The sequence below is a fragment of the Alligator mississippiensis genome, chromosome 5 (genome assembly GCF_030867095.1).
Source record: "Alligator mississippiensis isolate rAllMis1 chromosome 5, rAllMis1, whole genome shotgun sequence".
Lineage (NCBI taxonomy): Eukaryota > Metazoa > Chordata > Crocodylia > Alligatoridae > Alligator > Alligator mississippiensis.
The window spans coordinates 217764550-217788198 of NC_081828.1; the positions used below are offsets into that span (position 1 = coordinate 217764550).

A 23649-nucleotide genomic window follows, 5' to 3' on the forward strand; every position below is an offset into this window, starting at 1 on the left:
ATCTTGCTGTCATCAGCAAACTTGGACAGTGTGCTTTCCACCCCCTCGTCCAAGTCGCTGATGAAGATGTTAAGAGTGCGGCCCGAGGACCGAGCCCTGGGGGACCCCACTGCTCACATCTCGCCAGGCTGAGTACAACCCATCCACCACTACTTTCTGGGTGCGCCCCATCAGCCAGTTTTTTTACCCTTCCAACTGTACAGGCATCAATGCCGCAGTCACTTAATTTATTGATGAGGATGAGGTGAGAGACAGTGTCAAAGGCCTTCTTAAAGTCTAGAAAGACTACGTCCACGGCGACACCATCATCCAAAGATTTAGTTACTCGGTCATAAAAGGCAATCAGGTTGGTCTGGCAGGACCTGCCTTTGATGCCCCCGAGCCTGATCTCCCCTGCAGCCCCCACAGATGTGCTCCTTGATGATCCTCTCCAAGATCTTCCCAAGCACCGAGGTGAGGCTTACAGGCCTATAGTTACTTGGGTCCCATGGATGGGCTCATGTCCCTCTGTCCCAGCCTGGTGCCTCCCTCCCCTGAGACTCACCTCCCTTGGCAGCATGCAGGGCAGGAGCCACAAGCATCGGCTCCGTGCTCAGCAGCCGTCACAGCGGTGGGGAAGATGAAGAAGGGTTTGTAAGCAAAATGGAAAGCACGGTGAAAAGCAAAGTGCGTGTGAGAGCAGAAGATGAGACGCCAGGGAAATGGTGGCCGTGGCGTGGCTGGGGGTGGTCACGCTGATCGGGGGGCAGGGCGGGGGTTAGGTGCAGTGATGTCTATTTTCTACCCCAGGGATGTACCGGGGGTCTGTGCTTGGCTGATTGCCCCTGTTCCCCACTTTCCCTGCTGTGTGTCAGGGTGTTTTTAAGCTGCCCCAGAGGCTCCAGCCAAGGGTGGGGGCTGACTGGGTTGTGCTAATTGCTGCCTCGCAGCTCTGGCCTCTCTGCTCAGGCTCAGCCCCATCTCCACGTTTGGGGTCAGGAAGGATTTTTTCCCCATGGACAGACTGGCCGGGGTGGTGTTTGCCTTCCTCTAGTGGGGGTGTGCTCCTCAACCCAGGACCTCGGTGCATGTTGGCATTGCACAGATGCAGGACACGGGCTGCTGCAGCTCCCCCATGGCTTCGGTTCGGTTGGGATGTGGGGGCACTTGCAACACAACCCCCCCCCCCCCCCTTGGGACCGCACCCCGCCTCCAAAGCCCTCAGTCCTGGGGATCTTGGGGATGCCCCAGCCTGCCGCAGCTGGGGCTGATGCCAGGCCGGTAGGAGCTGCAGGGGGTGCATGGTATGTACACACACCTGCACGTGCACACACTTACACTCCCACTCTGTACTGCCGTGCTGCTCCGAGGAGGCCTGGCACCACTCCGGCCCCGTGCTTGGCCATTTTCAATTGTCCGTAAATACACTGAGGGCTTGCAAACCCCCAGGCGAAATGCCCCTGTTAGTGAGGGGAATGAACCCTCCGTACAAATCAGGCTGAAGACATCAGGCTGATTGCAGCTGCAGCTTGCAGGGAGGGCAAGGGGCAGCGGGAGCAGAGCAGCACCCATGGAGGTGGGGCACAGCACCCCAAGCTTTGTAGGGCTCGCGGACCCCCGTTCTCCCCTTCCAAGCCATGTGCTGTCACTGGGACCCTTTCGCTGCCTCGGAGCTGGGGGCTCTCGGCGTTTCCAGGCTCCCGCTTTGTGGGCTCGAGGTCCCCTTGGGAAACGCCAGCTCTTCATTTTCACGCCTTTTGGGAGTACAGAAGAGCCCTAGAGCAACCCTGCTGCTGCTGAGCCTGCAGGCAGAGTGCTCGCGCCGTTCTGGGTGTATGGACAAGATGGTTTACTGGACATTTTACTGCTTATTAAATTAGTCTAGTGTCACTGTCTAAATATGTGAGCAAATCTTGCATGGTAGATTAGTCCAATGTGCTGTTTTCTAGCACCTGTAGCTACAGGTACTAGAAATCAGCACATTACACTAATGCACCAAAGTGCACGTGCAGATGCCGACCAGGAGCAAATTGCCACAGCAGATGGGGAGTGTTGTGGCAGCTCAGCAGGACACTGCTTGCCAGCCCTGTGGAGATAAGGACCAGCCCCCATGCCCCTGCCAGTCCTGGGCTGGCACCCAGCAGAGCCTGGAGCTGCCCCTGGGTGCTGCAGAGGGCAGAGCAGGAGCAGCCCTAAACTGAACTGCTCCCCATCAGGAGCAAATTTGCTCCCAGCAGCCACAGGTTCAGATTGTTGCAGGGGCAGTTTAATGCACCTGAACTATCTGCACAGAAAATTCAGGCGCACTCATTGCACATATAGACGTGCCCTCTGGGTCCCTATTTGCACTCCCTGGGTTTAGTGGGCAACTCCTGTTGGCCTGCCTCACAGTGCTGACATTGTGCGGCACCCCTGAAAGAAGCTCATGGCACCCCTGGGTGTCGTGGCTCCTGCTTGGGAATCGCTGCCCTGACAGCTGCTCACCTGGCACGTGCCAAGGCAGAGGGATGTGGCTCAAAGGGAGCAGCGGTGTGCTGGGATGGGGGCAGCAGGGACACAAGTGTGGGGGTGAGCTGCAGGATCACTAGGGCAGGGTGAGGGCTGTGGCGCTATCCCAGGCCTCTCTTCCCCAGCAGTGACACGCTGCACAGCTTGATCCCAGGTAGCCAGGACCACAATGCATCTGTGGGGGAGGGAAGGGAATGGGGAACTAGCTCAGCTACTCAGCCCACGTCTCCAGGGGGCCCACGTGCCATTCCCTGCAGTGCCTTGCCTTGGGCCACAGGGGCTTTCAGAGCCCCCCCCCAGAGCCAGCCCAGGCCCACTCCAGCAGGGCTACGGTACCAGGCAGCACATGGAGGCCATGACCTCCGTGCACAGAGCAGGGAGCTCGTCTCTTCCCCAACACATGCAGGAGGATCCTGTGAGCGATGCCAGGCTGGCCCCACAGCCCAGCGTTGTGTTCATCAGAGACCTGCAGGATGTGGGGCTGGGCAAATGGAGGTAGAAATACCCTTGCACTTGCATTTATTTTTTATGGACATTAAAAGCACGTCAGTAAAAAAAATTCCATGTCAGTAAAAAAAAAAATAATTCTTGGGTTGGCAACCGTGGCCAGGCCAGGCGTGAGGGAAGGCTGGGGTAGGAGGCTGTGAACAGATATCACATTGGTCCTGGGAGAAATCCGCTTGTCCTGGGAATACAGTGCCAGACATCCGCTGTGCCACTTCAAGTCCCCCTTGCCGTGTGGTGGAGCGATGTGCCAGTGCTTCCCAGGACACCCTGCTGTCCATCTGTACAGGCACCACGGTTCATTGCAGGAACAAGCCAGCCAGGGTGTGGGCTCTCACCGGCCGGCTCCCTGCTGGCGAAGGAGCAGCAATGCAGCGCGGAAGGGTGACGTGTGTAAATGACCATGACACACGGTCATTTTTTTGATCTGGGCCAAACCCGAGACAAATCAGGCAAATGAGACGTCTGCTTATAGCCTGAGTGACTCACCCACGACAGCTCAGGCCCCTCTGGGGATGGCCGGTGCTACGGCAGGGAAGGAGCAGAGCCCGGTTCGTACAGCACCAGGCACAGCCTGGGGGTTGGCTTTCCAGCGGCTCCCTCAAGAAATGCGACCTCACACTGGGGCCAAGGTTGAACATCTAGAAGCTTTATTTCAATCCTTTACAATAGTAAGAATCACAACGTCAAAAATCAGGAAATGCTGCTAATGGAGACAGTCGTACACAGCCCGAGAGGAGGGTGGAACAGAAAGGCAAAAGCAACCACGATGAACTCCCTCCCCGGTGGCGGCAAGAGGGGCAAACCCCCTGCCCCGTCCCACGCCTGTCGTCTCAGCCTTTACATCCATGCAAAACCTCCCCCCTCCCATCAGCGTCGCCCCCCACAGCACTGGGCCATCAGCACCACTCGACATTACAGCAAGAGCTGGTTGCACGGTCGCGGCCGTGCGGGGTCGGCTCCGTGCTCCCCTCCAGCGTTAGGGGGAGTCTGCCCGACGAGAGGGGCTGGAGTGTCGGCATACTACGCCTACAACACAAAATCATAGTAATACTGAACACTGAGAGCGTCACACACACACTGAGCAGCCTCACAGCAGCCCTGCGAGGCAAGTATTATTCTCCCCATTTTGCAGATGGGGGAACTGAGGCAGGGAAACAGAGTTGCCAAGACCAGAGGGAGCCAGGATTCGAACTCCAGGCTTCCTCGCTCCTGGCACCATGCCCAGACCACGCCTGCCTCTGCATCCACCTCCTCTTCCAGTCTCCTTCCAGCCTTTCCCCACCACGTCCTCATCTCTGTACCTACGTGAAGGGGGAGCGGAGTCTGCAGGCAACACTGAGTGCTGAGGACGGGGGCCTGGTGAGTGGGTCACACGAGACACCAACCTGTTACTAAGTGAAATCGGTGAGAGAGAGACTCGTGTCGGCCAACGCCGAACCTAGAGCCCAGCTCGGCGCTGGAGGGGATCGGGGGTGCTGCTTGCTGCTGCCTTCCCACGGCAAACCTCCAGCTCAGCTTCTCCTGCTCTCCGGCACCTCCCCGGTTCCCCAGGCCTGCAATGCCGAAAGGACGCCCACTGGCAGCCCGTGGCCCGGGTCCTTCTCCCTGGTGCCAACTGCACGAGTGGCACAAGGAAAGGGCTCTGAGCAGGAGACGCCTGCGGAGACCGTAGTGCCTGCCACAGGCCACCGTGCCCACGGGGCTGCTAGCCTAGCGCCCCGTCCACACCCCCTGCCCAGCACGGGCCTGAGGCAAGGAGCAGAGGGATGAAACCCCACTGGGGAGGCCGTGGCACCTGGAGGGCAGACCCAGAGCCCTGCCATGCCAGCTGCCAGCCCCAGGCTCCTGCCCCGCGGCCACGAGTCTGGGCACCCGTGTATTTGAATGTCCTTTGCTTGGCAAGGGAAGAAGCCCCCCGAGTGCTGCTGATGTCCCCGAGCTACAAGAGGATGCAGGGCCCCGGCATGCACGAGTCCACCAAGCTGCCACCGGCACCGAGAAGCCCTCTGCTCCTGCCAACGCCCCAATGTTTCCAGCTAGCGCACGCCCATGCTCAACACACGCACCGCTGCACGCCATGCCCCAACGCCATCCACACCGCTGCCCGCCCTCGCCACGTACTGCTTCAGCCAACCACGGACCCCTCCATGCTGCGTCCGGCGCTGCCCGCAGGAACGCCATGGCACGGCCACCGTGGAGCTGCTCCTTGCCGACGGGGAGGCCGTCACGTTCCTGCGCAGACGGGCGCTTTGGGGGGTGACTACGCCCCAGCCGGCAGGAGTCGAGTCCACCGTGGCCCGGACATCCCCATGGGGCGTGCTCCTTGCAGCCCACACCTGCCTTCAACCAGGTCCCTGTGCTCCCGCACCCAACAGCCCCCTTGCTGCCCGCGCCGCGCCGCCACCTTGCCGATCCCAGAGACCCCGCGCCAAGCAACCCGCAGGGAGTGCTGGGGTTTGCGAGAGGAATCTCAGGCCGGGAACTTGCACGTACACACCTAATTCAAGCCGCACAGGGAATGTCTGACCTCGTCCTTGGACCACCCCGAGAGCCCCCAGTACTCTCCTGTCCTGCCAGCCCAGCCCGATTCACCTGGGACGCCAGGGCGCTGGGAGCCCTGCACGTGGACCGTTGCCCCGCACGCACAAGGAGGCAGCTGGAGGAAGCCTCCACCCCGGCCAGGAGTTGTGCCGACCCTGCTACCCCTGCCCTCGGCAGGGAAGAGCGATGGGAGCAAGGAGGTGACCTCGGGGTCGATAGTCTAATGACCGAAATGCCCCCTCGCTGTTACGGTCTCTGCCTAACTCCGCTTTCGCTCCCATCCCTCCGCGGGGAAGCAAGTCACGTCCACCGCAGGCTTCGCCCCGTTCCCGGGCGAGCAGCAGGTCCAGCTCTTTCTTTAAAACAAACACAAAAGATGGTTAAAACAGGAAACCTCCTGACCTCCGGGATCCAGGCCTAGCTCGACTCAGCCCCACGCAGGCACAGAAGCGGAGGTCGGTCTGCGGCCGGGGCTGTAAGACGGCTCTGCACCGCGGCCCGGGCTCTTCTCCTAGACCCGCACCCCGTAAATTCGCCGGGTCACATCCTGGGGGGAGAAATGCACCATCCTTTGCAAAAAAAAAGAGGGTTTTGTTTCTGCAGCCATAAAACCTGAAGTGCGACGTTTCCACCTGCCCTCAGCACAAGCCTTCCCCACCACCCCCAGGGACCCCGGGGACCTCGAGGAGGCCCAGTGCTGCCCCGTGCTCCGAACCAAACGCCCCCGCGGCCTGCCAGCATCCCGCTTCCCTTTGCCGCGCTCGAGCCCAACCTGCCCGGCTGGGCCCTGCCTCAGAGCTGCCCCTGGTGCATCACCCGGAGCCGGCGTCTCGGTGCCCGGGGTTTCTTGCTGCCCCGGCCCACGGGGAGGCCTGTTCCAGGTGATGCGCGCCCACCCTCCTGTCACCCCGTCAAGCTGCCCGTCTCCGAGCAGACCCCGTTATTGCTTCGGGAAGCAAAGCCGACGCCGGAGACCTCCGACCCCCTCTACCACCTTCTCTGCACTTCAAGTGTTGGCATCGGCAGGTTTCAAAGGACCGGCCGGTGTTTAAAATTTAGTAACCGAGGAAGAGGAAGCCTCAAAGAAGGGCAGTGATATATACACCCGCAGGCCACATGCAGGGGCGAGGGATGGTAAGAGCCAGCAGCTTCGGAGGGAGAGGGGCTGCGGCGGTGCCTCGGGCATCGCAACGCAGCGCCGCTCTCCCACCCGGGGCCGTGCTGGACGTCGAGGGCTCCTCGCCGGGCCGAGGGAGAGGGACAGCAAGCGCAGCCGCTCTGTGTCCTCCACCACGGAGGCTGGGGAGCAGCTGCTTGGGTTTGAGAGACATGGCGCTGCCCTTGCTGCCTCCACCTGCAGCCCGGCTGGCACACCCGCGGAGCAAGCGCGAGGAGAGCAGACGGGGCGAGGGGGGACGAGGGTATTAGTGCTTTTCCGATGGCCCCCCTAGGGAATGGCGACAGAGGCAGGCAGCCACACCGCAGCCGAGCACACGGGCAGGCGAATGTGAGCAGCTTGGGTGCTTGTCCCTGGTCCTGGGATGAGTGTGCATGTGCAATGAAGGGAGGGGGAGAGGTGGGGGAGCGGTGTGAGGGCTGGGGTATATATAACCGCCCCGGTCAGGTGCAAATCTGCATTGCTTATCGAATTTCGCCTGGAGAGGAAAAAAGCACTTAACGCAACTAGCAGACCACTTGGATGCCAACTAGCACACTTTAATGCCGTTTTATTAGAAATCATGCAAACTTTAATATAAAAATACAAGTGCAATAAGAGTCTTTGTGTGTAAATACAGGCTCCGGGCGGTCGCGCCGGCGGCAGCTTCCCAAACAAGTATTCCCACCAGGCGGGGATGCCGCCACCACTGCCTCGCGGACCCCCAGTCCCACCCAGCCCAGCCCAGCCCGGCCGGCCCCCGGTGGAAGTCTGCCTCCAGCTACCTTTGATCCCAGTGTTTCGTTATCTGCTTGCTGCTTCGTGTTAGTTGGACTTGAGCGCACGAGGTTTATTTACAGTTCCTTTCTTTAGTGTTGTTCGCAACGTAAAACAAGGAGCTCGGACCACAACCCAGAACCCTCCAGAGCAAGGGCCGGCCCCCACCGCCTGCCGACCCGACCCGCGCCGCGCCAAGGCTCAGCCCCCCCGGCCCTCCGCAGACTTCCTGCTCCCCACTTTCTGGACGGGAGGCGGCTTCTCCGTTCTCCCGCCAGGTCTCGTCCCAGCCGGGTGATCGGGTCACCTGGCCCATCGTTGCCAACCTTTCCCTTGCCTCAACACACAGCCCGCGCTAACCCGCGGCACCCTCGTGCAAGCAGCCTCGCGTCTCTCCCAGCCACCAGCCTCCGGCCAGCGAGCAGGGCGGTGGTTATCCGAGTTCATAAATAAACCGCCTTCCCCCTCGCAGGAGCTGCTGCACGGGCAGGTGCTGGAGCACCCACTGGGGCTGGCAACGCGACCCGCGGGGGCGCGCCAGGCACTCGTGCCCCGGCTCCCCGCGAAGTCAGCGCGGGGCCTGGTGGAACGGCTGCGGCAAGAGACTTCCCGCTAGCTTGTTCTCGTGCCCTTCCCTTCAGACATGGCTTATTCCCATGAATTTGCTCCATTATTTTAAAATATTAAAAACAAACAAACAAAAAAATAAATCTCAACAATAAAGAAAAAAAGAAACCCAGTTACAATGGCTGGATATGTCGGTAAGAAGCCAGCACTGCAGCAGCGGTTAATGTCTTTACTCTCCTATGGTTAGGGGAAGAAGGGGAAAGAGAGAGCGAAACGGGGTGAGAGCGGGAAGGGAAGGGGCCGTAGCTTGAGAAATCATCAACACTGTCACGAAAAGAGTAAAAGGTGAAAGTCAACAGTTAAAACAGCCTAGCGTGTGTATGTACGTGTGTGTGTGATCTATACCGTCAGTCAATAGGAACAGCAGAAACTCAAGCAGCAAGGGGGACACAAAAAAAACCAACAAAAAAAGAGAGGAAGGTCACAGCTTTTCCCCATTAACTCCAGCCTGGCTGTGGCCCGCAGGCAGCGACGGAGCAAGGCTCAATGGCCCCCCGACCCAGGGCTGGCTTAAACACCCCTTCGGCTGACAGATCCCCGGCCCCCTGTCCTGAAGGCAGAAGCCTGACCCTCGAGCTCGCCCTGAGAGCCGCCTCAGCGCAAGGACGTCGGGTGAAGAGAGGAGAGGGTGGCGCGGGACAGGGGGCGGCTGTCAGGACGATGGAGACCGAGGCAGCCTCCCCGAAAGGAAGCTAGCCCTGCTCGCGTGCGGTGCCCTTCCCCTCTAGAGCCAGGCGCCGGGTTAAGGGGGCCAAGCTGAGTCCCCCTGGGAGCGCGGTGGGGGGGGAGACTGGGGGAGTCACAAGCCTTGCTGAGAAAGCGCTGCAGAAAGGTCTTCTGCAAGGGGAGCCGGCTGGTGCAGTGGTGACGAGGCGGCGGCCGCGCCGCGCCGGGCGGAGGTGCTGCTGGGGAGGTTGGGGGTTGGCGACGACGGTGTCCGCTCCGTGGTCCGTGCGAGCCGTGGCCTTCTCACGGAACGTCAGCTGGTGGGGTTCAATCTGCAGCGACACAAGGGGGGGGGAGGGAGGGGACAGCAGAGGAGACACAGGCAGGGGGAGGGACAGGGGACGGAAGACGATACCAGAATGTCATCATTAGATGCCTGGAAAATAAAAGGCAATTTTCTCCATTAAACATGAGGCGGCGGCAGCAGCGGCAGAGACATTGCTACAAACAAGCAGAGGCAAGCGGGGTGCTCGGGCACGGCCAGGCCACGGGGCGCTGCCACTCACTTGTTTCTTGTATCTGAGTGTCGAAGCTCTGACTGTCCCTTTGGTCACCACCACCCGCAGCCGCGGGCACAGCCGGCCCCACTCCGTTCTCCTGCGTGATGCCGCCCGCCTGGGGCACAGCCGCCGCTCCGTCCAGGGGGGCCACAGCTGGCAGCGCTGCCTCTTTGCTCTCCTCGGTCTACAACGAAACAATGGGATCGGGAAGGACAAGGATGAGTCGAGGGAGACGGATGTGGCGTGGAACGGAGACCGGGCTCTATCCCCCCCATGCTTGCCAACGTGAAGGGCTGTTCATGCAGCAGAGGCACCCTGCCCTCTGCCCCTCTTCTTGGGGTTGGACTAGATGACCCATGGAAGTCCCTTCAAGCCCTGCTCCTCTACGATTTCTTCCCCGAGCCTCAGTCCTTACAAACACGGCCATAGCCCTGGCTGATGGAAGCTGTGTGGGACTGGACAAGTCCCTGCATGTCCAAGAAAGAAGACCCAGATCCGGGGGCTCCCACATCAGCCCCAACCAAAAGCAACACCTTTCTCAACTGGAAGCCGTGCTGCCTGCACGCTTGCAATAGAGCTAGGCTAGTCCGTGGGCAGGGTCGGTGGGAGAGCTGCTAGCTGCACGTGGGAATCCCACAGCAAGTCAGCCAGGGCTGGGCGTGACGGACGTCTGTGCGACCCGCACCCACCACTAATGCCACAGGTTGACTCTCAACGGGCAGGAGCAGCCCTCAGCACGCTGCACTCAGGTCGTCAACGTGGCACCGGTCCATACAACCCACGGGCTGGAACAGGGGACTGCGAATACACGTCTCCTACCTCTGCCTGAACCTAACAGCTGCTCAATGCCATTCGCCAGCCAAGCTCCCATTGCCCGGAAGCTAAAACCGACCCAAAAGGATTCCAGATGCAATAGCGTTTTGAATTAAACCATGGGCACCGATGACCAATTGAAGAGGCAATCTCCAGCACCAGGTCGATAGGTGCTGCATCAGCCCGGGCACTGACTATTAACACAAGGACGTTTTAGAGGACATATTCATACCCACATGCAGCCGTCTCCCCGTTACACAAACTCCAACATGCTGCCCCGAGATTCCCAGAGCAGAGCTGGGGGCATGGGATGCCACATCCCTATGGCAGAGAAGTGTACACTAAGGGCAGCAAGCCATGGGAAAGCAGGGACCTACTCTTCCTCGTGTGCAGAGGAAGGCTTGGAGCCAGCCAGCTCCTGCGAAGGATTCCCAGCTGCTGTGAAATCCCTACCAGAGCACCGCACACACACATCTCAGCAGCCCGGTGTGGGGAGAGTACTTTCGATTAGCGGCAGTGGCTCCGAGAAGACAGACAGTTATGCACACACACAGCTTGGACTCGCGAGCTCCTACTCCATCAATCGCCACCATGGAGGGAGGGGGGCTGGAAGGCAGGTTTCCCCTGCACTCATGCCACCCCGGGCCTGACTATGGATCTAGTGCAGAAGGTTTTGCATGGTGCTGGCATCACTAGGGTCGGGGTGGGCTGCGCCCTGGAGGGGGTCCAGCAGCAGACTGCTCGAAGTGGAGCCTGGGCTCGCAGCTCCTGCCCCGGTCAGGGTGGTGATGGGCAGGAACGAGACAAGGAGGTGGAAGGAGCTCGAGGCCCGCCTGGCTGCGGGTCAGCACGTGGCACCCACCTTCACCGGGCCTTCAGTGGGGGTTTGCCCCGCGCTGTCCACGGAGCCCACCTTCCCCTGCGGTTTCTCCTTGAAGTTCAGCTTCTGGTTCTCAGTCTTGATGTCTCCTCCCCCTGCAGCGAGAGCGGGAAACTCAAACATCTGCTGGCTTCAGAGCTGGGGGTGCTCAGAGCACATTAAGTTGATCCAGGCCTGCCCTGGTCCCCCTTCCCCATCACCAGTCAGCCCACAGGTTCCTCTGGAGGCCAGGGAAACAATGCCCATGCCTCAGCCTTTCACCAACTCTGGCCCGGGCTCAAATCTGATCCCTGCCAAGACAGGGACCTGGAGGCCTCCCTCTGTGCAGACAAAGCCACGGTGGAACCAAACGTGACTTCCAGAATCAGACCTTAGAGCAAAAACTGGCTCAGAGAAAGCCAAGGGTCAAGAGAAGTGCATCGAAGCAGCGCACGAAAAACCTGCTGTCACCACCACCTGCAATCCTCATCCCCAACACGCTCCTTCAAAGGGGCTGAAAGGTCGAGATCAAGCAGCCTGACATGGTGGGCTGCTAACCCCAGCTGTCCTCTTGCATCTGCCTCTGCCCCGTGGCCAAGTCTGCAACCTCAACTCTCTTCTGCAGGGGTCTGCAAATGGCCTGAAGCCTGGCCTTCGGGGTGCCTGAGCTGAACTGCACTCCCTTTCCCTTCCCCCCTCTGCCAGCTGCAGCGGAGGAGCTGCCTTCACAGACCACCACTGCCGGGGGCAGAAAGACGTGTCCCATTCGGCCAGACCCCAGTGCCCGCAGTGCAATCCGTGCCGTGACCCCACGGCGCAGCCGATACGGAGGGGAGGCCCCTCCAGTCCCGAGGCTGGGTGCCCTAATCTTAGCAGGTGGCCACAAGAGTGACCTGGTGTTTCTGCCAAGCGCTGACTGAACTCAGTCAGCAACCTGTGGCCCACAGGCTGGATCTGGGCCACGGAGCCGGGGCTTCAGCCACGCTCGGCAATGGGGGCTGCAGCTAGGGGCTTTCCCGTGCCGCACAGGCCCCGAGCTTGGCCATTCCAGCCTGCTGCTGCTTTAAAGAAATGCCCCAGCTTTACACAGACGGACCGGCCAGCATCCTTCTGGCCCGGCAGACTCCATTCGATATCCAATGCAGCAGACAAGTCTGGCAGGGACGCTGCGTTTTAATCAGCCCTGACAAGAGCAGTTATTGTTGGGTCCGACTTGTGACTGCCGCGGGCTGCCCAGACAGGGGTCATGTTTGTGGCACCGTGTTCTCAAAGAGGGAGGCAGTTTTGGATGCACTGAGCCGTGATCCTGTGCACAAAGCTGGCTCCGGGCTGGGCACAGGGGCTTCTTGGGAACAAAGGCACAGGCAAACTCATGTTCAAGCAGGCACACTTCCTTATTGGGGTCTCCTGGGTGCAAAAAACTGCTCTGTTAGCAAAACTAGCAACCATCTGGGGCCTGCCCATCTGCTTGTAGAAACAAGCAGATTGAGGTAACTGGCCACCAGCTGTTACACCCTGCATTTGAGCTACACTGAACCCACATAACCAGGTCTGGTCAGTGCCGGGTTAGGAGCCCAAAGGAAACCTCAGACATGCAGGAACTGGTGCAGCGAGACTGCTGCGTTCCCATCCAACACATCCATGGTGTGAACAGCCCCAGGATACTCCAGAGACAGGTCTTCTGTACATGATACATAGAGTGGCAGTGCAAACAGTGCCCTGAGGAACTGGAGGGAAGCGACTTTACGGCTGAGAGCTAAGCAGCTTGCCTAAAGTTAAACACCGAGCTCCTATCACCAGCCAAAGTCTGAGGCCAGGCCTTCCGATTCCCAGCCCCTTCTCTACCATGTTATGTTGCATCCATAAGTAACTAGGCACCGCTTGACGACCATCCATCTGCCTCACCAGTCCCTTTGCAAACCCAAGTTATGTAGTAACGACACGCAATATTCACAGCCTGGCAGAGCATACGGAGGATGTGCCAGGAGACTCACCTGGCTTGTGCTTGATATTCGTTTTGGAGCCGCACTTGGAAGACACTTTGGAAAGGTCAACTTTCTTGGTCTGGATCTGCACCTACGGAGACGAGGGAGAACAATGCAGTGCACAGAAAATGTTTCTTGTGGAGCCAGAAACCGTGGTCAGTCCTACTCAATTAACCTTCTTCTGTCCCCTCGCCACTCAAACACCTTTTCCTATGAACTCACTGGCTCAGCAGTTCTTAAAAAGGCAAATATTCACCACCACTACCAAAAGCCCCGGCATAGTCAGCAGAGGGATAGGATGCGTGCAGACAGACGCATGTCACGGAAAGCTGATAGATGGCCAGGGGCCAGAGAGGAGTCACAGAGCAGAGCGCACATCCATGCGAGTACAAATGCACCAGCTCCACTGCTGGGTGCCCCAGAGTCTCTCCCCAGCGCCAACCCAGGCTCTGGGGATGCAAGGCCAGTACAAGGATGCCTCCAGCCCAGCATCAAGGAAAAAATCAGCAGCACTGCCCCAACTCCCTGTGGAGGGTCAAGTTCATACCACAAGTTCATAGCCTTTTCTTCACTGCATTACCAGCCAGCAAACCAAGGTGTCAACAGACCTCATATCAAATGTCCAATGGCTGCTTATAGGCATCCGGTCTAGGTTTGTACATCAGCTAAGAACGGGGAGAGTGAGCAATCCCTGTGCCCACGGACGTGTCTTGCTACTCTTACAACCAGGTCTTGCTTGGGGTTCTTGGAAATATGCTCTGAAACCCCTTGTCTTTCCCCACTGCATTTTATTCACTTCAGCCACACTTTCCCCACGTTGTTTCCTGGCCGTACCCCGTGACATATTTGGGCCTGGTCCACAGCCGGCTGGGAACCGCCAAGAAAAAAAAGGAGCGATGCAAGTAGTGATGTTAGTAGTTTAGTAAATGATCCGGAGTCGGTAACGAGCCAATATCCCACCCACCGTGGCACCGCAACAGAACAAGGGGGAAGAGGCCTCGTCCGTCAAGGCTTCACAGGCAATCCTGAAGAGGATTTCACGGCCTTATCCTCATGGGGAAGGGTTTGAGTCCTGACACCCAGGCTCAACTCCACCTTCGGCAGCTGCGTTCTGCTTGCCCCCGAATCCAGGCGGCAGCTGCAGCTGGACATGAAATGCTTCTAGTCTTGCTCTTTTACTCACAGTTTCATAGTAGCTAGGGTCAGGAGGGACCTGAACAGATCACCGAGCCTGACCCCCTGCCACAGGCAGGAATGAATGCTGGGGTCACAAGACCCCAGACAGGTGATCATCCAACCTCTTCTTGAATTTGCCCAAGGTAGGGGCAAGGACCACTTCCCTGGGAAGTTGGTTCCAGATTTTGGCCACCCTAACTAAAATATTGCCTTCTGATCTCCAACCTAAACCTATTCTCCATCAGCTTATGACCATTGTTTCTCGCAGAATAGTTACAGGTAGGCAGAAGTAGCACAGGGTGCTGCTACGTGGACCCCGTTCTCATGCCGATCAACCCCTGAAATGGAGAGCTGGGCTCCTTCATTGAGCTTAGATGCTAACTCGGAGGTGATCCACTGGGCAGAGACTGCCAAAGTTCCCAAAGCTTTTATGACATGAACATTTGTTTGCTTAGGACTGGATTCAGACTAACTTGATTTCACTGAAGCCACTCTAGTGCCTTCAGGTGGTGCTGCTCACTGTCACTACTGCCGTCACAGAAGTCCCATCACATCTTCCCGTCCCTTACCTGCCTACTCGTGTGTCCAGACACACGAATAAGCCCGTCACAGAAGTCCCTTGGCAGCTGTTGCCCGAAAGCTTCTCATGTTTCCCAAAGCTAGTTTCATAAAACTCACTGCCACCTGGAACAAAGCTTCCCCCTCGGAGGGTCAGGTCTTTTGACCCAGCGGCTCCAAGTTAAATGCTGTCTTTGCTGCCTGAATTCAGGGTAGGAAGTTTGGTCCTTTATTAATTTCTGTTAGTTGGTCACCTCTCTGCCCCTCTCCCCTTCCAGACAGGGTGCACAGCTACAACCCAAAGAACGCTACGTGGTCTCAGATGAGCCCCAAACCACCACACACAGCCTGACCGCGCAGAGAGGATGCACGTACACAGCAGCCAAATGTTCTGCTCCAGGATTAACGTCTGCTTGGAAGTGTGGCCTTTTCTACTGCTTCACTGTTGCATTTTCCACTTATTTTTTAAAAGCATAATACTACATTCTCTTCCTAGGTGGAATATAACACTGCAAAGGTGTCAAACTTGCAGCCCACGGAGCTGTGTTGTAGGGCCTGTGAGGTTCATGGAGGGGCCAAGAATTCAGGTAGGGGTAAGCAGGAGCAAGGCCGACTGCTCAAATTCAGTGCACACAGCCCCCTTGGTGCTGGGCAGCAGCAGTGGAGGGCGAGCAATAGCCGTGTTAACGCCCACGGCCGCTGCTCACCCTGTGGTCCAGATCCACAGGAGCAGTTTGACCCTGCTACTGCAAAGTGTTCGTACCAGACGTAACATGAAAGCAGCAGCACCACCTACAACCCCCAGATCCCAGCTTCTTGGGTATCCGCGCACACAACCAGCCCCTCTGTGCAAAAGAGGCAGATCAGATGTAGCTCTTACAGCATTTTTCCCAGAACACCATAGGAATTAACGGGCTAGGAAGTTCCAGCCATTTCTACCACGGCCCCACCATTTGTTTCAAATGGCACCATCAAGCCTTAACCTTGATCGTTGCTAATGACCGGTCCAGAGGAATTCCCAATAGTCGCTACTGGGGAGACGCGAATGTTTGAAGAGTCCATGGCTTCAGCACGGCTCATCCGCTGTCGGGTTCAAGGATTTCAAGGTGGAGCTGCCTTGAGCAGGACTAAATGAGATGGACAAGAACTGTCTTGGAAGCAGACACCTATGTTAGTGCCAAGCAGTAGCAGCGTGACGGATAAAAGGAAGCGCTATCAGGAGCAGCCAGCTAGGCCCCCCGGGGCTCTTCCACTCACACTGGCATTGCCCCGGCTGTGTTTAGAGATGACAGGCACCTGGGAACACTGCTGTTAGCTTTTGGGCATCTGCAACTTAAAAGCAGATATGCATTTTATTCTCTGTTCTCAGAGCAAGCGGCTTAGCTGGTGTACATACAGGAAGAAGTGCGGAGAGAAGGCAAGAGACTGGGAAAACCACGTGTGAAAATGGAAGCACCCCTCTTCTCTGCAAGAGGGGAAGACTTGGAGACTTCAGAAAGGTTTTAAAAGAAGAAAAACACAGGCCACAAACTAAAGATTTACCATGTACCACTTCTGCTGACAGCCAAGGAAGAAAACGTATGTGCAAGACCCTACTATAAAGATGCCAGTGATGGAACAGGAGCAGCTCCTAGAGAAAGCCCCTCTACACGCGTGCATGAACACTTTGGTAACAGCAGCTGCCCTGCAACCATTTGGTTTATTTTGGGCTGTAAATCCAGATGATAGGTACAGTCTGTCCAAGGCCCAGGGAGACAATCTATGGTAAGAAACAGGAACATGCCAAAGCTAGAGAGCCATACAGCGCGTGCACTCCCCACCCAGGTGGTGTGCTGGTCTAGCATGCCCCCCCGGCCTTCCCAACTGGGCTGCGCTGCTGGGTTGTCTTCATGGGAGATGACAGACACACGCTCAAACTGTAAGAACATGAAGACGCAGTGAAGGGTACAAATGGCTCACATTATTGCTGCCAAATAGTAGCAAATTAATTGCATAAATGTAAGTCTGAGCACCCATGACCCCTCAAAAGAACTGAAGCCCAGAAAGATAGAAATTACAGCCTTGCTCCTCCTAGCTGTACTCTGCGAGACCAGCTCTGACCACCCTCCAGAGAGGATTAATAAGGCTTTGGCTTGACAGATTTACTAATAAAACCATCACGAAGGATTCCTTTGCAGCATCTGGTGGAAAAATGTGTTGCCAAGAGAAAAAAAAGCAGAATCAGAGACAAAAGCATGTTTTCCAGGGAAGGCACTCACAGTCCACCATGCGCCAAGTCCTAGGGGGGCATCTAGAGCCTTCAAACTGAACGGGTGGCAAGCACTTAGGATGGATACAGGAGCAAGCAATGCTGCTACAAGGTACTCAGCACAGAGGGCTTTTCCCCATAGCTGGGATATTTGCAGAGGAGAAAAGGAGGCTGCCTCCACTGGAAGTAGTGAGAAAAGGATCTGCCCCAGTTTTGTAAAGGACATTTTGTGGCAGCACTTTTAAATCCTGTCTTGTTTGCAGCTGATGGATTGGAAGAGAGAAAGGCAGGTCACCATCCCAGGCAACAACCCCACTCACCAGGGGAGCAGGATTTTGTATGGCAGGGGCAACAACTGTCAGCATGGGGCACGGAGACGGTGACATTTTGAAGACACAAGACTTCTACATTTAAGCAGTAGTGAAGGTTGCTTGCTATCATTACTACGCTGCCTATTTTGAAACATCCAGAACATGCAGTCCTAAAAAATATCACCAACAACCGGGCAAATCAGCTCTGGCATTGACTTAAGGTAATGCAGGCAGTGCTCAGTGGGAAAAGCTGCCCTGACAGGTCAATACAGGATCACTTTAAAGCCTAGACTAGCGCTTTACATCATCTGGACAAGCATTCAGAGTTACCCAAACCCACTCAGCTCTGGGCACTAGGCAACAATACTGTCATATACTGATTACGTTCACAGCATCTTATCAGCTCCCCACGTCCAAAGAAACTAGATGTCTGGAAAGTTAGCAGGTTTTTTCCCTAGCTGCCTTCATTCCCTGCAGATGCAACACTCTGGAGTTGCCGCTTCTAACTGGTTAGTCGTGGCACTTTTAAACCATTCCAGTTTGCCTGGGATTGGCTCAGATCCTGGGTAATGCAGTTCAAAACCTCTCAGCCTTAGAGCCTAACTTTGGACAAATGAAAAGTTGTCAAAACCAGCAATTTAACTAACTAACCGCAGATCTCAATTGGTGACACCCAAGCAGCACGGCAGAGAGTCTCTCTTTTTGATACAGGATTGCTTTAGATGGCTGCAAAGTGGAGCAAGTATATTTGCAACGCCGTGAAGACGTCATGAATGTGCTCCTAACATTCAACCTATCGCATCTCAGAAGTCTCCTACCTACACGCCTAGCTGGAGGTGTTTAACTCTGCCCTGTTCATCTGCCTGAAAACAGAATAATGTCAGGAAACCACATACAGAAAGCAGTACATGAAAAGGAAGTTAGTAGAAAGACAGTGTGTCCAGAGCCCATACTTACATTCCCACCTCCAGGGACATGCTTAATATTGTCCTTGGAACCACACTTGGACTGGACATGGCTGTAGTTCGCTTTTTTGGAGACTATCTGGACCTAGAACGTTACAGAACGGAAAAAATGACATGGGATAAGGGCTGGTTAGAATCGTCACGAGACAGGCTGGAGCGGAACGGACACGGTGGGTGGACAAGGAGCCGTGTTAAACTTAAACCCAACTTCAGTATTAGGTGCGAAAAAGCTCGGAGGAGGAGAGTGAGAAAGCAACAAGCAAACAATGAGGCAGAGTGACTGAACAGACGGTGGTAGTGACAACACAGCTTAAGCACTACTGCAGAGGAAAACTCTGTCCTACGTGTTGCACAGGTCAGCATTTCACGAGTGCCTAGCTACCAACAGGCCACGTGTGTGTGCCCTAGCAGCTCCCTGTGTAAAGCTCGAGAACAACCTACTCTCTCTGACAAGGGCGTCCTCAGCTGTACGTTCAAGCAGAGAGAACTGCCTTCATTCCCCGCAGATGCAACACTCTGGAGTTGCCACTTCTACCTGGTTAGTCTCTGCACTTTTAAACCATTCCGGTTTACCTGATATTTCATAGATTTCATAGACATTAGGACTGGAAGGGACCTAGGAAGATCATCAAGCCCAGCCCCCCGCCCCAGGGGTAGGAAGTCAGCTAGGGTCAAAGGATCCCAGCAAGTTAAGCATCCAAATGTTTCCTGAATGGGTCCACAGTAGGTGGAATTGGCTCAGATCCTGGGTGATGCAGCTGAAAACCTCGGCATTACAACCTAACCTTGGAAGAATGGAAAGTTGTCAAAACCACCAATTTAACTTGGATGGCAGGAGGTCTGGTGCCAGCTGGACAAGACTCATTGTTTCTTTTCTAACAAGCTGAAATGGTTCCAGAGCCCACGACACACACAAGGATTATGTTAAAAGACCTGACTTGAACATCCCAAATTCAGGTTGAGAGAAAGCAACAGCTCAGCTGCAATCGGTTCGGACAGTAGTTTCCAAACTGCGCTCCATGAAACCCTGGGGGTCCATGAAAAGAGACTGGCGATTAGGGCCAAGCGGGCCGAGAGGTGGTACGTTACCATCACCCGACCTGGCCCGGCTGCCTGGCTTCATGTCAGCTCAGATGACTCGAGAGCCAGGGGCAGGAGAAGTGATATCAAAGGGTTCTGTGACATGAAGCAGTTTGAAAACCACGGGGTTAGGACAAGTGCCCAAGGTCAGTCCTACAAGTTATTTACTAGAGAAAATCTTCTGAAACACGGTACAAGGCAGAGGCTAGAGACCGGGTGGAAGCATCACACTGGAGCTCTTTTCTTGCATGCTTTCGAGTTATCACGTAGCTAGAAACACCCCCAACCCCCACTTCTGTCTTAGAGGGTTTTTCACAGGACACTCAGCCAACCTAGGCAGATTGGATTCATTGCAACAGGGCCCCTGGTATTACCCAGCTATGGGAATGTACTCATTTGCTCGCACTTACCCATTAACAGCCAGACCAATGCTGTTCTACATATTTGTAAGCCCCCCCACCCCGATGGTACCCAAGAAGATGGCACAAGATCACAAGTTAACGGCTTATCAGTCACCCCACCTCTCCTCTACTCCTCTCCCATAGCTCAGATGCTGGGATGAGATTGTGCATCAGACTTCCAGGTAAGAAGTCAAAGCCACGGTGAGCCCTGGCTGTGAGAAGTCCGAGAAGACTACTGATGCCATGCCGTCTGGATAGTCACAGGGAGGACTTGGGTCATAAATTCTCAATGATTGGGAGGGAGGGGGTGGCAGGGGTTTGGTTAAAAGTGCAGGAACTACTGATCCGTCTCCCTAGTCCATGAAGAAGGGCAGCTTTTCTTCAGGCTACCTCAATGTTTTGCTTTGCCCAAGGCAAATATAGAGGGCTTTCCTCCAAGAGGCTTTGGGAAAGAAAAAAAAAACCAAACTACATGTGGAGGTCACCAGCAAGGATACTTCTACACAGACTCCACTAACAGTGTCATGGGATTCACAGGAAGGAAGTGGAGAAAGGCGTGTGGAGGAACAGCAATACTGACGAGAGAAAGGCAAGAGTTCAGGAGAAGGGAAAGTGACTCGAAATAGAAAGTTTTCCTTTCGCCTTCCACAGGTAAAAGTCTGAAATCCAACTCACTTTCCCATTGGGCTGTTTTTGTGCACTCTCTTTTGTGACAGTTGTTTTAGTAGTAGCCATTTTAGAGACTGCATTGGACTCAGGCTTTCGTGCAGCACCGGCTGATTCAGGTTTTTTCTCTACTTTCCCCTAGATGGAGACAAATGGATGATGAATTTAACCAGGGAAAAAAAAAATCAAAGTAAATGTTGGAAGGAAACAATGGAATATAAAACCCGCCACTAGAAAGGTAGTGGACTGGACCAGACGCCCAAGACTTCTGTACAAATCTGAGAACTAGGAGGCCAGGTGGTCTCTTGGGTCTAGGACTGCTACAAGAGAAACCACGGAGAGGCTGCGTCTTGCTCAGGCACAGGCACTCGAGGAACCAGGCACTCGAGGTGTGCATGGCAGTATTTGCAGCAACTTCTCCACTCCTCCAACAGGACTGAATCTCAGAAGATCCCATCAAACATCAGCATTGCAGCACTTCCTCACAGGAACGTGGGGAAATGGATACGACTGCTAGAATTATATGTAGCGTCTTAACTAAGCAGTTGTGTTCAACCCTGCCCTGCTGACTGGGCTGGGCTACAGGTTTTAAGCTCGACTGGGCTACCTGGAGACGCCTTCACATCTCTCCACAACTACATGTGCCTACCTCATTCTTGGCTGCTTATTTCCCCCACATCCTGATCTGACTCAGGCGACAGATTGACTCGACTCATCCTACAGGTTGAGAGTTAGTTAATTTAGGCTGGGCTAAAGCAAAAAGTTAGTTTGACGCGATGATCTGCAGTTTTGGAAAACTCTAGTTCCACCCTGGGAGATCCCATTTGCTGCCAACTTGCACTAGGGTTCATTACAAAAAGGTGAGAATGTGAGGCCAAATTTAAGACCAGCAGCCATCCTGTACTCTAAGCTAATTGATAAAAAAAAGTAATAAAACAGGCAATGCATCTGCCATGATCTTATACTTTGCATATGTCATAAAAGCAGATCATAATTTTAAAAGTCCTGCAAGCAGCAAAACGATTCTCTAACAGAACAGTTCATCACAGCTTTGCTGCTGTCATGCAGTGGAAATGATCTGATAAAATAAGGGAGACAGCACAAGCAATGTTCCTTAGTGCCCCAAGGTCTTAGCAGAAAGCCTGGCAGCCGTCCCAAATGCTAAAACGGGTCTTTTCCCTTTATTCTTATTTTTTTAAACAAGTAGCGAGGAAGTGAACCTCTGAGTGCCTGCTGAGCAGAGTATGAAGACCCTCCCAAGCTCTCAATCTGGTCTCCACTTGCTTTACAGGTGGGAGTTCCTACCTTCCTTCGCACCCCAAAGCCCCCCAGAGCTAGATCTGGTTCACCCTTTTCAGATTCAAGGGTGCAAGTTTCTCCCTTCGGGGATACCAACTTCTAAGGATTATGCTATGACCTTCTACAGCCGTAAGTCTGAGGTTTCTTATAACTTATTTTCAAGCAGCTGATGCCATTTATGGCATGCTGCAGTGGTGCCTAGGCGGGCCCGTTGTTTTAATGTTTCTAATAGAGGTTACAGCTCCCAGCAATAAAAATGTTCCATTTTAGTGACATATCCTGAGAGGGAAGTTTACACAGCAGGATCTTCACTGCAGGAAAGCATGACTGCGATCTGCTCTAACCAATGCAAGGTAAAGCCTCTGATTATAGGCAAATTGCCAACACAACCTTTGGTCAGGCAAGGAGTAGGATATAGGATACTTGATAATGTAGAATGATCATGCATCTCCACGAGATGTATAAGATGGACGATGTTAATGACCGACTTCCAATATGCTGATGAATGCATACAGTATGTTAATCTCAGACTCCTAGAAAGGGCTCTGAAGGCACTACAAAGCTCTTTGCCTTTTCATGGTAAAGAGTCACAGTGAAAAAATTCAACAGAAAGCCCCTGTATTGAGTCAAAAGCTATGTCCTAGCCACACTTTCAGTTGCCTTTCCTCATGCAGGTCTCATGAGCCACTTCTCTCTTACAACAGCTGGCTCCAAAATTTGCTGTGGCTACCAGGGAGGGTGTCCTGAGAACAGGACACAGACTTCATTTCAGCTTCAGAGCTGCACATTCCCAATGTCATTTGGGACCGCCTGTCCTGGGACTTGCCCCTGAATCCAGATCTCCCAAGGGGTAGCACATGAATCTACCTTGCACATCATTTAGCACAGCGTTTCTCAACCTGTGGGTTGTGACCCAAACATGGGTCACAAGAATATATGAAATGGTTGTGAATAAACTTTAAAAATAGATCAAACTTAAAAAATGGATTCTCCTTTAAAGGAGAAGAACATGGGAAACTGTAGCTTTTCTCTTGCAGGCTGGCAGAGCTCCAGCCTGCAAGGGGCTGTACACCCCCTCCCCTGCCCACACACTGGGGAGCTGGGGCCTGGGGGCAGTGGGTCGGGAGTGAGGGGCACTGGGTTGGGACTGGTCATCAATGTGTACAAATGGGTCCTGGTACAAAAAAGGTTGAGAACCACTGACTTAGCAGACTGAACTCCTCTATTTGAAATAGAAAAGTGAGCTCTGAGCTTTCTCGCAAGGTAGGTTCTAGATAAGAAGCATGCCTCTGTTCTCGGCGGTGAAAGGTTTTCGGAGTCTTATTAAACATCCCCAATAAGAGCCTGTTATGTGTATGTGCTTGTCCTGCCACCTCGCTATTGCCTTGTGCAGACTGCAGGACCCAAGAAGAGCTCTGCAGGCACAAACACAACCAGGCCAGGGAGCGGTGGGAAGAGCGAGGAACACCAACCACTCTTAAATGCGAGTACACGTAGTTCCAGACTTACCTTTCCTCCCCCAGGCTGATGCTTAATGTTATCTGTGGATCCAATTTTGGAGCGTACGTTCTTCAGGTCTGGGGCAGAAACGCTGCTGGTTGGGCGAGACGGCTTGGATGTGGTGCTGGTTTTCAGCGGAGCTTTGGCTGCCAATGGTTTTTTAGCATCTGCATTTGCACTAGAGGCTGTGGTGGGTCTGGTGGCAGCTGGCTTGGGTTTGGGGCGACTGGTGGCAACTCCAGGTGAAGTCATAGTAGTAGTAGGGGTGGTAGCAGTAGAGGTTGTGGTGCTACTCTTCAGCGAGTTTCCAGGAGCACTCCTTGGGCGGCTCAAGTCGGCTGCAGTAATCATAGGAGAAGGGAGAGGTTGGGGGAAATGCCGTTCATGTCAAACAGAACATGTGCAGCTGTGAAGAAGCTAGCAACCCACTGAACAAACACTCCTGCCATCAAACAGACATGGGGTCA

At 54.9% G+C, this 23649-nt stretch overlaps 1 protein-coding gene across 9 annotated transcripts in view; it reads right to left on the reverse strand.

Annotated features, from left to right (window-relative positions):
• Positions 1–3619: 3619 nt before the first annotated feature.
• The window catches only part of MAP4 (microtubule associated protein 4), a 218583-nt gene continuing 198553 nt past the window's right edge, over positions 3620–23649 (reverse strand). For 5 of the 9 annotated variants that reach the window (XM_059729272.1, XM_014604462.3, XM_014604457.3 and 2 more), the window contains 7 exons: positions 23192–23520; positions 20393–20521; positions 18229–18321; positions 12988–13069; positions 10997–11109; positions 9328–9505; positions 9100–9197 (listed from right to left, as the gene is read on the reverse strand). In XM_059729272.1, the coding sequence (XP_059585255.1) occupies positions 9190–9197; positions 9328–9505; positions 10997–11109; positions 12988–13069; positions 18229–18321; positions 20393–20521; positions 23192–23520 (932 nt within the window). In that variant the 3' untranslated portion in view covers positions 9100–9189. The other 4 variants (XM_006260507.4, XM_059729273.1, XM_014604461.3 and 1 more) reach the window with 4 other exon arrangements.